The sequence below is a fragment of the Moschus berezovskii genome, chromosome 20 (genome assembly GCF_049115385.1).
Source record: "Moschus berezovskii isolate FMDL1 chromosome 20, NW_MosBer_1.0, whole genome shotgun sequence".
NCBI classification, from domain to species: domain Eukaryota; kingdom Metazoa; phylum Chordata; class Mammalia; order Artiodactyla; family Moschidae; genus Moschus; species Moschus berezovskii.
The window spans coordinates 22,059,179-22,072,533 of NC_142479.1; the positions used below are offsets into that span (position 1 = coordinate 22,059,179).

Below are 13,355 nucleotides of genomic sequence, written 5' to 3' on the forward strand. Positions count from 1 at the left end.
TGAGTTTGAGTGAACTCCGGGAGTTGGTGATGGACAGCCAGGCCTGGCGTGCTGTGATTCATGGGGTCGCGGTGAGTCAGACACGACTGAGCGACTGAACTTATAGTGAAAAAAGAAGCTGGAGGTGAGAAGTGGTATGTCAGAAAGAAAATATGTAGAAAACGATTAAGAGATTAAATATGGTAAGAACAATTAAACTGTTGCAGATACTCTATAAATATTTGACAAGAATTAAATCTAGCATAGTATGAATATAATTCCCTTTCAAAACCACTGCTTCTGCCTTTACCTTGCATGTAATTATTGTCATTTTGGAATTGTCACAATCACAACTCTCCTCTTCACTAAGGTGTTTTACAACTTCTAACATTTAACTCATTAAACATTTTGTCTATCAAGCAGAACAAACAAAAAACCCTAATTGCTTCCAAGTGTTTTTCTGATATTTCAATTCCTAGGGTCTCCGATTAAGGAAAATCTTAAATCAGCGGTGATGTAGGACTAGATAAAACCTTGGTGAAAAACTAGGACAGGAGAAGCAAGAGCCGGAACCTAAAGTGAGCGAAAAGCAGGGACTAAAGACGCGGAGGAGGGATTTCAAAAGTGGACGAGAGCCGGCGGCGTTTACCCGACGGACCGGAAGAACTCCAGCGTTGTCTCAGCACCATGGCGGGTCCCGTCAGTTTAAGAGAGCTTCTAATGGGCGCTTCAGCCTGGACAAGCCCTGAGAGTCCCGAGGGGTCCCCTACAGAGGGTGGTGGGAGCGCGACTGGCGGACCGGAGCCTCCTTGGCGGGAGGATGAGATCTGCGTGGTGGGAATCTTCGGCAAAACGGCTCTGCGCCTGAATTCCGAGAAGTTTTCGCTTGTGAACACGGTGTGCGACCGACAGGTCTTTCCCCTCTTTCGCCACCAAGATCCTGGAGATTCGGGGCCTGGAATCAGGACCGAGGCTGGGGCCGTCGGGGAGGCTGGCGGAGCCGGGGACCCTGGGGCTGGGGCTGGGGCCGGAGCCGGGGATCCAGTTCGGGGAGGTGTAACTGCCGCGGAAGGCAACCGAACTGAGCCAGGTTCCCAGGATTACAGCCTTCTGCAAGCCTATTACAACCAGGAAAGCAAAGTTCTGTACCTTCTTCTTACGTCCATCTGTGACAATTCCCAGCTTCTGCGGGCTTGTCGGGCCCTTCAGAGCGGGGAAGCTGGAGGTGGCCTCTCTCTACCTCATGCAGAAGCGCACGAGTTCTGGAAGCATCAAGAGAAGGCGCAGTGCCTCAGTCTCCTTTACCTTTTCTCCGTCTGTCACATCCTGCTTCTGGTCCATCCCACTTGTTCCTTTGACATCACTTATGATCGAGTATTCAGAGCCCTGGATGGACTGAGGCAGAAAGTACTGCCCCTTCTCAAAACAGCTATTAAGGATTGTCCAGTTGGTAAAGACTGGAAACTAAACTGCCGACCTTGCCCACCTAGACTCCTTTTCCTTTTTCAACTCAATGGAGCACTCAAAGTAGAACCCCCTCGGAACCAAGACGCAGTTCATCCAGATAAGCCCAAGAAGCATTCTCCCAAAAGGAGACTGCAGCATGCCCTGGAGGACCAGATCTATAGAATCTTCCGGAAGAGTCGTGTCTTGACTAATCAGAGTATCAACTGCCTCTTTACTGTACCTGCCAATCAAGCTTTTGTGTACATAGTTCCCGGAAGCCAGGAGGAGGATCCAGTAGGCATGTTGCTGGACCAACTTAAGAGTCATTGTACTGTGAAAGACCCTGAATCTTTGTTGGTCCCTGCACCCCTTTCTGGGTCCAGGCGATACCAGGTGATGAGGCAGCACAGCAGACAACAGCTTTCTTTCCACACTGACACCAGCAGTTCTAGTTCTTCGGGGCAGCTAGTGGATTTCACGCTTCGAGAATTCCTATGGCAGCATGTAGAGCTAGTACTAAGCAAGAAAGGTTTTGATGACAGTGTGGGCAGGAACCCACAGCCTTCACATTTTGAACTTCCTACTTATCAGAAGTGGATCTCAGCAGCTTCAAAACTGTATGAAGTAGCTATTGATGGGAAAGAGGAGGACCCAGCATCTCCCACTGGGGAGTTAACATCTAAGATTTTAAGCAGTGTTAAAGTCTTGGAAGGGTTTTTGGATATTGACACAAAATTCTCAGAGAACCGTTGCCAAAAAGCTTTACCAATGGCCCATAGTGCCTACCAGTCAAATTTGCCTCATAATTACACAATGACTGTCCACAAGAATCAGCTTGCCCAGGCTCTTCGAGTGTACAGCCAACATGCTAGGGGTCCAGCCTTTCACAAATATGCCATGCAGTTACACGAAGACTGCTACAAGTTCTGGAGCAATGGCCATCAGCTCTGTGAGGAGAGGAGTTTAACTGATCAACACTGTGTACATAAATTTCATTCCTTACCTAAATCAGGTAGCTAAAGTTTTCTTAGCATTTCACAATCAAAATTTGGGGCTGTGTTTGTATTCTTTTCAGACAGTTTGTTCCCTATGTATTGACATTTTAAAAAGAGAGCCCTACAGAAATTTAGGTACATCAGATTTAAGTTTCCTCACCTGCTGGAAAAAGAAAAATCAGCTATGACTACTAATTACATTCTTGTATTTAAAGAACGAACCCTAGGGTATTAGTAAATGAGAACTGTTAAATAATAGAGAGTTTCAGGAATTTCATATTAATGTTTTTACCTTGGAACTTTTGTTTAACTAAAATGAACAGAATGAGATGTATGGTCACTATGATGATGATAAACTTTACTTAGAAATTCTAGAAGTTTATATTTAAAGTATGTTTTATTTCTGTATATTTCCACTTGCTTCTTCTGTTAGGTGAGTTTAATCAAGTGTTTGTGGGTTTGTGTGTGTGTTTTTATTGAGGTTTTTTCCCCCTCCTCATTTCCAAAGAACTCTGGAGAAATTTGAGGGTTAGGTACAATTGAATGCAGAATAAATGTGGGTCTGCATTGTGTTAAAACGAATAGTGACTTCTATTTTGCAGGAGAAAAACCAGAGGCTGATAGAAATCCTCCTGTGCTGTATCACAATAGCCGAGCTCGATCCACTGGTGCCTGTAACTGTGGAAGGAAACAGGCACCCCGGGACGATCCCTTTGATATCAAGGCAGCTAACTATGACTTTTATCAGGTAGATTCTGCGTTTTTTTCTTCATCTTCTCTCTGTCTCTCTCTTTTGCTAACTACCATCTGAGTAAAAATGTATCTTTTCAGAAGCAAAATGTCTATTAATAGATAAGTCAATGTCACTTGCAGTGTGATATGTGACAAGAAAATTCTTTATATATGTACTTATTTGCTTACCCATTAACTGTTGATTCCTGCTTTATAGTGTGAAGAACGTGTTGTTTTCTTTCATTTATTTTTGGCTGCCCTGGGTCTTCGTTGCTTTGCACGGGCTTTCTCTAGTTGCAGTGAGTGGCTCCTACGCTTCATTGTGGAGCTCGGGCTTCTCATTGCGGTGGCTTCTCTTGCTGCGGTGCACAGGCTCTAGGCACACAGGCTGCAGTAACTGCAGCACAGACTCAGTAGTTGTGACACATGGGCTTAGACGCTCCACAGCATGTGGCATCTTCCCAAACCAGGGACTGAACTCATATCCCCTGCATTGGCAGGCAGATTCTTATCCCACTGTGCCACCATGGAAGTCCAGGAATGTTTGCTTTCGATGAAAGGTTCACAGGATTTGTTTGTTTCCTTCCTCCATAGCTTCTGGAAGAAAAATGTTGTGGAAAATTGGATCACATCAATTTCCCAGTATTTGAACCAAGTACTCCAGATCCTGCTCCTGCCAAAAACGAATCATCTCCTGCTCCCCCAGATGCAGATGCTGATAAACTTAAAGAGAAAGAACCTCAAACCCAAGGAGAGAGCACAAGCCTGAGTTTAGCTCTGAGTTTAGGCCAATCCACTGATAGTTTAGGTACCTATCCAGCTGATCCACAAGCAGGAGGAGATAATCCAGAAGTTCATGGTCAAGGTGAAGTAAAAACTGAGAAGAGACCAAACTTGGTTGATCGGCAAGCATCCACAGTTGAATATCTCCCAGGCATGCTTCATTCAAATTGCCCCAAGGGTCTCCTACCCAAATTCTCCAGCTGGTCTTTGGTTAAACTAGGCCCTGCTAAGTCTTACAACTTTCATACTGGTTTGGACCAACAGGGCTTCATTCCAGGAACAAACTATCTTATGCCTTGGGACATTGTCATCAGGACTAGAGCTGAAGATGAAGGAGACTTAGACACGAATTCGTGGCCTGCTCCAAATAAGGCTGTTCCTGGTAAGAGGAGTGCAGTTGTCATGGGCAGAGGAAGACGGCGAGATGACATTGCGCGAGCATTTGTGGGCTTTGAATACGAAGACTCTCGAGGTCGAAGATTTATGTGCTCAGGACCTGACAAAGTAATGAAAGTAATGGGAAGTGGACCCAAGGAATCAGCTTTAAAAGCCCTGAATAGTGATATGCCCTTGTATATTCTGTCATCCTCTCAAGGTAGAGGGCTAAAACCGCATTATGCTCAACTTATGAGGCTTTTTGTTGTGGTTCCTGATGCGCCTTTGCAGATAATCTTAATGCCTCAGGTAAGAAATATAACTTTTTGTGTCGTTAGACAATCATGTTTGTTGTTTGTTTTGACTGAAAAAAAGTACAGGGTATCAAACTAATTAAACAGGTCTTAATTTTAAATACCTCTTACATTAATAACTAATTTCTGTTTCTTAAAAAATAAATCGTAGGTGTGTTAATCAGTTCACACCATCAATTCACATCATTTAGTTAGAGGCAGAACTTGAAATTAAAAATCTGTAGAAAAGCAGGATAATATTTGAGATTATTTAATGTAATATCAGATATGATTGAAGTTAGGAGTGTACCTGCTTATGTGCTGTTTGCACCTATCCTTGGTTTAGGCACTTAACCTTTCAGGTGTCTTTTTTTTTTTTTTAAGGTAAGATTTTTTCTTTTTTTAATTTGTTTGTTTAGCTGCGTGGGGTCTTGGTTGCAGCTCACAGTCTCACTAGTTGCAGTCCAAGGGTTTAATTGCCCCATGGCATGTGAAATCTTAGTTCCCCAACGAGGGGTACAGCCCTCATCCCCTGCTTTGCAAGGGGCAGATTCTTAACCACTGGGCCACCAGAGAAGTCCTTTTCAGATGTTTCTTATTGAAAAATGTTAAAATAATCATATAACCTGTGTTTTTCAGGTTCAGCCAGGCCCACCACCATGTCCAGTATTCTACCCAGAAAAGCAAGAAATCACTCTCCCACCTGATGGCCTCTGGGTTTTGAGGTTTCCTTATGCCTACGTGACTGAGAGAGGACCTTGTTTCCCTCCGAAGGAAAACGTGCAGTTGATGAGTTACAAGGTGCTCCGTGGGGTTCTTAAAGCAGTAACACAATAAGTGTTTTCCAGCCAGTACAGTCCTGAACTTGAGCTGGGTTTTGGTTTTGGTGTGTACAGGATCTTTTTTTGGTGTGTAATACTGTGTTTTCTTGAGCCTAAAATATGTTTTGGTTACAGAAGTTCAGTATTTGGACAGTAATTGTTTCACTGTTTTCGTGATATTGTTGATATTTATTGTAAATGGGGGTATAACTTCTTAATAAACATTGTTTATTCTAGAAAAGGACATAAAATACATGGTTAATACCTCTATTTTCTCATTTCTGTTTTACTGTCCATAATAAAAAATATTTCTGTTATAACTGAATATTGCATTATCATGTTGAACCAGAGGTTTGTGTTTTTCTTTTCACTGAAATGATGTTTTATTTGGGATTTTCCTTAAAACACTGCTTCTGAAATTATATTCAGAACAAGATGATCCAGTAGGTTATCTGGTAATTGTATGAGTACATAATAGCAAAAAATGCCCTATATGTTGTTTGGCTCATAGTTTTGGTACCTGAGTTACATTGCTTTGTTCTCACCGTTTTATTCTTGGACTGATGAGATACCGTGTTTTTTTAAAATTTTTATTTATTGTTTTATTTATTTATTTTTGGCTGTGCTGGGCTTTTTTAGTGCTTTGTTTTTAGTGCTTTTGCGAGAACTTTCTCTCGTGGCGAGGTGGGGCAACTCTTGCTTGCAGTGGCTTCTCTTCTTGTGGAGCACAGGCTCTGGGCCTGTGGGCTTTAGTACTTGTGGCTTGTGGGCTCAGTATTTGCAGCTCTTGGGCTCCAGAACACGGGCTTAGTGGTTGTGGAGCATGGGCTTAGTTGCTCAGTGACTTGGGAATTTCCCCGACCAGGGATCAAATTAGTGTCCCCTGCGCTGGCAGATGAATTCTTATCTACTGCACCACCAGGGAAGTCTGAGATACTATGTTTTAAATGAAGTTTTAAATAACCAAAACCTATTTATCCAAAATATTAGTACACATTTTCTTCATTGAAAATTTCTGTACTGTGAAACAGTTTGCTAAGTGATACAAATTCTATCAGTTCATATCAATTATTAACTTTCACTATCAAAATAGTGACACTGATATCACTAATTACCTAAGTTGTGCAAAATAAGTTAATATACCAAAATGCTAGTGTAATTAATTGATTATATTTTCCTAGACACATTAGTTTTGAAATGCTGATCAAATAGAATTGGAGATTTTAATACTATATATGAAATGTAGTATTTGATTAACACATCTCGCTACCAGCATAAAACAATTACTTAGGTTTTGATTAGATTAGATTAGATCTTAAATTTTCATACCTATAGAGAAAAACATATAACTAGCAGCCAATTTCAAACTGTAATTAATTAGGTGTCTTTTTATACCTATTTTACTGTAGTTTTGTTAGGAGTAGAATTTAAGCCAATATGAAAGTCTACATTTTTTCATCCCATCCTTATTTTTCATCCTTTTCCCTTATATCATTCATTCTTTTTATATCAGTTTTAAAAACCCCAACTACTGTTGTATTAATTGTAGTTCTTGGTTGTTGCATTTGAGAAATATAGCTAGATTGTTCTGTAAGTAAGTGTTAGTCACTCTGTCGTGTCCGACTCTTTGCAACCCCATGGACTGCAGCCTGCCAGGCTCCTCTGTCCATGGAATTCTTCACGCAAGAATACTGGAGTGGGTAGCCATTCCCTTCCCTCAGGGATCTTCCCAACCCAGGGATCAAACCGGGATCTCCTCATTGCAGGCAGATTCTTTGCCATCTGAACCACCAGGGAAGCCCATTGTTCTAAGACTTGACTTAGAGGCTATTTAAAAAAGACTTTAACTTAGGTTGTGTAAACTTGTAGGTCAAAGGAGAACAAATGCTTTATCATAACAAATAGGTTTCAGAAGAGCAAACCTGTGACTTTTTTGCTTTGTTTCCTTATTAATGTCATACTACATTGAACGACTTTACTGCTTAAATTAGAACGTGATTTTCCTTGATTACATTTGGTTACAGAGGCAACCCTAATTTGAATTTCTATAGCATTTTAAAATACAAATCTTTATTTAAAGTATTTACAATGTGTTAGATTCTGGTGTAGAGCAAAGAATTGATTGAGTTATATGGGTGTGTATATATGTATATCAGTGTATATATACTTTTTTGCATTCTTTTCCATTATGGTTTATTATAGGATATTGAATATAACCTTGGTGCTATGCCTTGTTGTTTATCCCTTGTTTTGTTTTTTTTTTTTTTGCTGCACCACAAGGCTTGTGGAATTTTGCTTAGTTTCTTGACCAGGGTTTGAACCCCGGCAACCGGTGCAGAATCCTAACCACTGCACCTCCAGGGAAGTCTCTATTTTATATCTTTTTTTTTATTCCAAATTCCTAGTTTATTCCTCTTGTACACCCTTACCTCTTTGGTAACCATAAATTAGTTTTCTATATCTGTGAGTCTAATTCTGTTTTGTAAATAAGTTCATTTATATCATGTTTTAGATTCCATTTCTTCATTTCAGTTCAGTTGCTTAGTCCTGTCCCACTCTTTGTGACCCCAGGGACTCTTGACAACCTCATGCAGCACACCAGGCCTCCCTGTCCATCACCAACTCCCGGAGCTTGCTCAAACTCATGTCCATAGAGTCGGTGATGCCATCCAACCATATCATAATCTGTCGTCCCCTTCTCCTCCTGCCCCTGATCCCTCCCAGCATCAGGGTCTTTTCAAATGAGTCAGCTCTTCGCATCAGGTGGCCAAAGTATTGGAGTTTCAACTTCAACATCAGTCCCTCCAATGAACACCCAGGACTGATCTGCTTTAGGATGGACTGGTTGGATCTCCTTGCAGTCCAAGGGACTCTCAAGAGTCTTCTACAACACCACAGTTCAAAAGCATCAATTCTTCGGTGCTCAGCTTTCTTTACAGATGAACTCTCACATCCATACATGACTACTGGAAAAACCATAGCCTTGACTAGATGGACCTTTGTTGCAAAGTAATGTCTCTGCTTTTTAATATACTATCTAGGTTGGTCATAACTTTCCTTCCAAGGAGCAAGCGTCTTTTAATTTCATGGCTGCAGTCACCATCTGCAGTGATTTTGGAGCCAGAAAAATAAAGTCAGCCACTGTTTCCACTGTTTCCCCATCTATTTGCCGTGAAGTGATGGGACCGGAGGCCATGATCTTAGTTTTCTGAATGTTGAGCTTTAAGCTAACTTTTTCCCTCTCCCCTTTCACTTTCATCAAGAGGCTCTTTAGTTCTTCACTTTCTGCCATAAGGGTGGTGTCATCTGCATATCTGAGGTTATTGATATTTCTCCCAGCAATCTTGATTCCAGCTTGTGCTTCCTCCAGCCCAGCGTTTCTCATGATGTACTCTGAATATGAGTTAAATAAGCAGGATGACAATATACAGCCTTGCGTACTCCTTTTCCTATTTGGAATCAGTATGTTGTTCCATGTCCAGTTCTAACTGTTGCTTCCTGACCTGCATAAAGGTTTCTCAAGAGGCAGGTCAAGTGGTCTGATATTCCCATCTCTTTCAGAATTTTCCACAGTATATTGTGATCCACACAGTCAAAGGCTTTGGCATAGTCAATAAAGCAGAAATAGATGTTTTTCTGGAACTCTCTTGCTTTCTCCATGATCCAGCGGATGTTGGCAGTTTGATCTCTGGTTCCTCTGCCTTTTCTAAAACCAGCTTGAACATCTGGAAGTTCACGGTTCATGTATTGCTGAAGCCTGGCTTGGAGAATTTTGAGCATTACTTTACTAGCGTGTGAGATGAGGGCAATTTTGGGGTAGTTTGAGCATTCTTTGGCATTGTCTTTCTTTGGGATTGGAATGAAAACTGACCTTTTCCAGTCCTGTGGCCACTGCTGAGTTTTCCAAATTTGCTGGCATATTGAGTGCAGCACTTTGACAGCATCATCTTTTAGGATTTAAAATAGCTCAACTGGAATTCCATCACTTCCATAGCTTTGTTTGTAGTGATGCTTCCTAAGGGCCACCTGACTTCACATTCCAGGATGTCCAGCTCTAGGTGAGTGTGAGTGATCACACCTTCGTGATTATATGGGTCGTGAAGATCTTTGGAGTAGTCAATAAAGCAGAAATAGATGTTTTTCGGGAACTCTCTTGCTTTTTCGATGATCCAGTGGATGTTGGCAATTTGATCTCTGGTTCCTCTGCCTTTTCTAAGTCCAACTTGAACATCTGAAAGTTTATGGTCCACATACTGTTGAAGCCTGGCTTGGAGAATTTTGAGCATTACTTTGCTAGCGTGTGAGATGAGTACAATTGTGGGGTAGTTTGAGCATTCTTTGGCATTGCCTTTCTTTGGGATTGGAATGAAAACTGACATTTTCCAGTCCTGTGGCGACTGCTGAGTTTTTCAAATTTGCTGGCATATTGAGTGCAGCACTTTAACAGCATCATCTTTTAGGATTTGAAGTAGTTCAACTGGAATTCCATCACCTCCACTGGCTTTGTTCATAGTGATGCTTCCTAAGGCCCACTTGACTTCGCATTCCAGGATGTCTAGCTCTAGGTGGGTGATCACACCATCGTGGTTATATGGGTCATGTATAGTTCTTGTGTGTTTTGTTGCCACCTCTTCTTAATACCTTCTGCTTCCTTTAGGTCCATACCATTTCTGTCCTTTATTGTGCCCATCTTTCCATGAAATGCTCCCTTGGTATCTCTAATTTTCTTGAAGAGATCTCTAGTCTTTCCCATTCTACTGTTTTCCTCTATTTCTTTGCATTGATCACTGAGGAAAGCTGTCTTATCTCTCCTTGCTATTCTTTGAAACTCTGCATTCAAATGGACATATCTTTCTTTTTTTCCTTTGCCTTTTGCTTCTCTTCTTTTCTCAGCTATTTGTAAGGCCCCCTCAGACAACCATTTTGCCTTTTTGCATTTCTTTTTCTTGGGCATTGTCTTGATCACTGCCTCTTGTATAATGTCACAAACCTCTGTCCATAGTTCTTCAGACACTTTGTCTATCAGATCTAATCCCTTGTATCTATTTGTCATTTCCACTGTATAATCGTAAGGGATTTGACTTAGGTCATACCTGAATGGTCTCCTGGTTTTCCCTACTTTCTTCAATGTAAGTCTGAATTTGTCAATAAGGAGTTCATGATCTGAGGCACAGTCAGCTCCTGGTCTTGTTTTGCTGACTGTATAAAGCTTCTCCATCGTTGGCTGCAAAGAATATAATCAACCTGATTTTGGTATTGGCCATCTGGTGATGTCATGTATAGAGTCCTCTTGTGTTGTTGGAAGAGGGTGTTTACTGTGACTAATGCATTCTCTTGGCAAAACTCTGTTAGCCTTTGCCCTGTTTCATTTTGTATTCCAAGGCCAAATTTGCCTGTTACTCCAGGTATCTCTTGACTTCCTACTTTTGCATTCCTGCCACCTACAATGAAAAGGACATCTTTTCCCGGTGTTAGTTCTAGAAGGTGTTGTAGGTCTTCATGAGAACTATTCAGCTTCTTCAGCATTACTGGTTGGGGCGTAGAATTGGATTACTGTGATATTGAATGGTTTGCCTCGGAAACGAACAGGATCATTCTGTCATTTTTGAGCATGCGTCAAGTACTGCATGGAAAGCATTCCATTTGTAAGTGAAAGTGAAAGTTGCTCAGTCGTGTCCAACTCTTTGTGACCCCATGTACTATACAGTCCATGAAATTCTCCAGGCCAGAATACTGGAGTGGGTTGTCATTCCCTTCTCCAGGGGATCTTCCCAACCCGGGGATCAAAACCAGGTCTCCCACGTTGCAGGCAGATTCTTCACCAGCTGAGCCACAAGGGAAGCCTTGTAAGCGATATCATATGGTATTTGTCTTTCTCTTTCACTTAGTAAGTACAAGATTTTTATGCTATTTGTACTTATAACTTGCTTATTTGCAGCACTTCTTCATGCTTGTTTTTGTCCATAAATAGGTTTACAGGGTGTTGCCTTAGAGAAATGTGGACTCTGCTATCTGTATTGCATACTACCTTTCTCTTTAGTCATACAAACCTTACTTCAGCAAACTTCAAAAGTGTTTTATTAAGGAAATTATATTTCTTCTGTAGCAGCATTTGCATTATCCTTTGCTTGGTAGTGTTTTTGAGATATAAGCAGATGTTTCAAATTGATCCTTTTTTTAAGAATCACTAGGACAGAAGGGCATCCTTTAGCCTACTGTATGTTTTTTGGTGTGTCCTTGAAAAGTTGTATAGGATTCAAATTTTTAGGAAGTAAATCGTATTTTATTTAAAGAGTGCTTACTATTTAAAGGACTACTATGATAAAGCTTATAAAGTAAACTAATTTTTAAATGGTTTCCAATGTTTGTTTACTTAAAGATTCTCCTGTACTACTTAAGCAGTGAAGGTGTTTCTTAGTTTAAAAAATTAAAGATTAAAAAAGACTATAAAGAAAGAGGAAAGAAAATTAGAAAAATGGAACTAGACAAGCATGATTCATAACAATAAAATAATAATAACCACTGTGTACTGAATGACATGTAATAGCTATTTCATGAATATCCATTTGTTAGGTAACTTAATAAGCATTTTGCATACATTGCCTCTAATCCTCAAAGTATTGCAAGATAGATATCATCCATATTATCAGGAAATTAAAACTTGAAACGATTAAATAATTTTGTTCAAGATCATATACCTAGGGAGTAGTGAAGTCAGAATGGAAATTGAGGACTCTGATTTCAAAGTTGTACTCTTCCTATGTTGTGCCTTCATAGAAAACTGAAGAATAAAAATAGCATGTCAGTTTCTCCAACTGAATATTTTGTCTCTGGTCTTAAGATTTGTGAATGGGTGAGTTTTTGCTGTCAGAAAAATGAGGTGATACTCCTCAAACATCTTTAAAACAAAACTTACTTATTATATATAACTTATTATGTATTATATATTTGTATTGTATAAAACTTGTAATTTATTATATATTGTTGAGTAAGTCTGCAAGCAGGCTTTCTCTAGTTGTGGCGAACAGGGGCTACCGTCTAGTTGCAGTGCATGGGCTTCTCTCATTGCAGAGCACAGGCTTTAGGCCCATGAGCTTTAGTGGTTGCTATATTCAGGCTCAAAAGTTGTGGCTCATGGGCTTAGTTGCTTCAAAGCATGGGGAATCTACCCAACCAGGGATCAAACCTGTGTCCCCAGCATTGACAGGTGGATTCTTAACCACTGGACCACCAGGAAAGTCCTAAATATCTTAATTTAAGAGTATAAATTTTGATTCTCTCTAAAACTGTTGAGTCTTATATTCTTATACCCTCTCTTGTTCCATATTTTCTTCTGCATAAAATAGCACTATAGTAGATTGAAGACAAAAAGAATTGGCTAAAGAATTTAAGAAATTCTTACCACTTAAATCTGTTTCATTACTTTGCCAACCAAGGTCCATCTAGGCAAGGCTATGGTTTTTCCAGTGGTCATGTATGGATGTGAGAGTTGGACTGTGAAGAAAGATGATCGCCGAAGAATTGATGCTTTTGAACTGTGGTGCTGGAGAAGACTCTTGAGAGTCCCTTGGACTGCAAGGAGATCCAACCAGCCCATTCTAAAGGAGATCAGTCCTGGATGTTCATTGGAAGGACTGATGCTAAAGCTGAAACTCCAATACTTTGGCCACCTCATGTGAAGAGTTGACTCACTGGAAAAGACTCTGATGCTGGGAGGGATTGGGGGCAGGAGGAGAAGGGGACGACAGAGAATGAGATGGCTGGATGGCATCACCGACTCGATGGACATGAGTTTGAGTGAACTCCGGGAGTTGGTGATGGACAGGGAGGCCTGGCGTGCTGGGGTTCATGGGGTCTCAAAGAGTCGGACATGACTGAGCGACTGGACTGAACTGAACTGAACTGAAAACAAATCTGACGGTTTACTTAAT

The 13,355-nt window shown here is 40.8% G+C and overlaps 1 protein-coding gene across 1 annotated transcript; it reads left to right on the forward strand.

The window, feature by feature from the left end:
- The first annotated feature begins 644 nt into the window (after positions 1-644).
- SMG8 (SMG8 nonsense mediated mRNA decay factor) lies at positions 645-13,141 on the forward strand. Its single transcript, XM_055399694.2, has 4 exons — positions 645-2,437; positions 3,023-3,168; positions 3,747-4,619; positions 5,243-13,141. The coding sequence occupies exons 1-4, from the start codon at positions 667-669 to the stop codon at positions 5,438-5,440; spliced, it is 2,988 nt and encodes a 995-aa protein (XP_055255669.2). The 5' UTR covers positions 645-666; the 3' UTR covers positions 5,441-13,141.
- Positions 13,142-13,355: the final 214 nt, after the last annotated feature.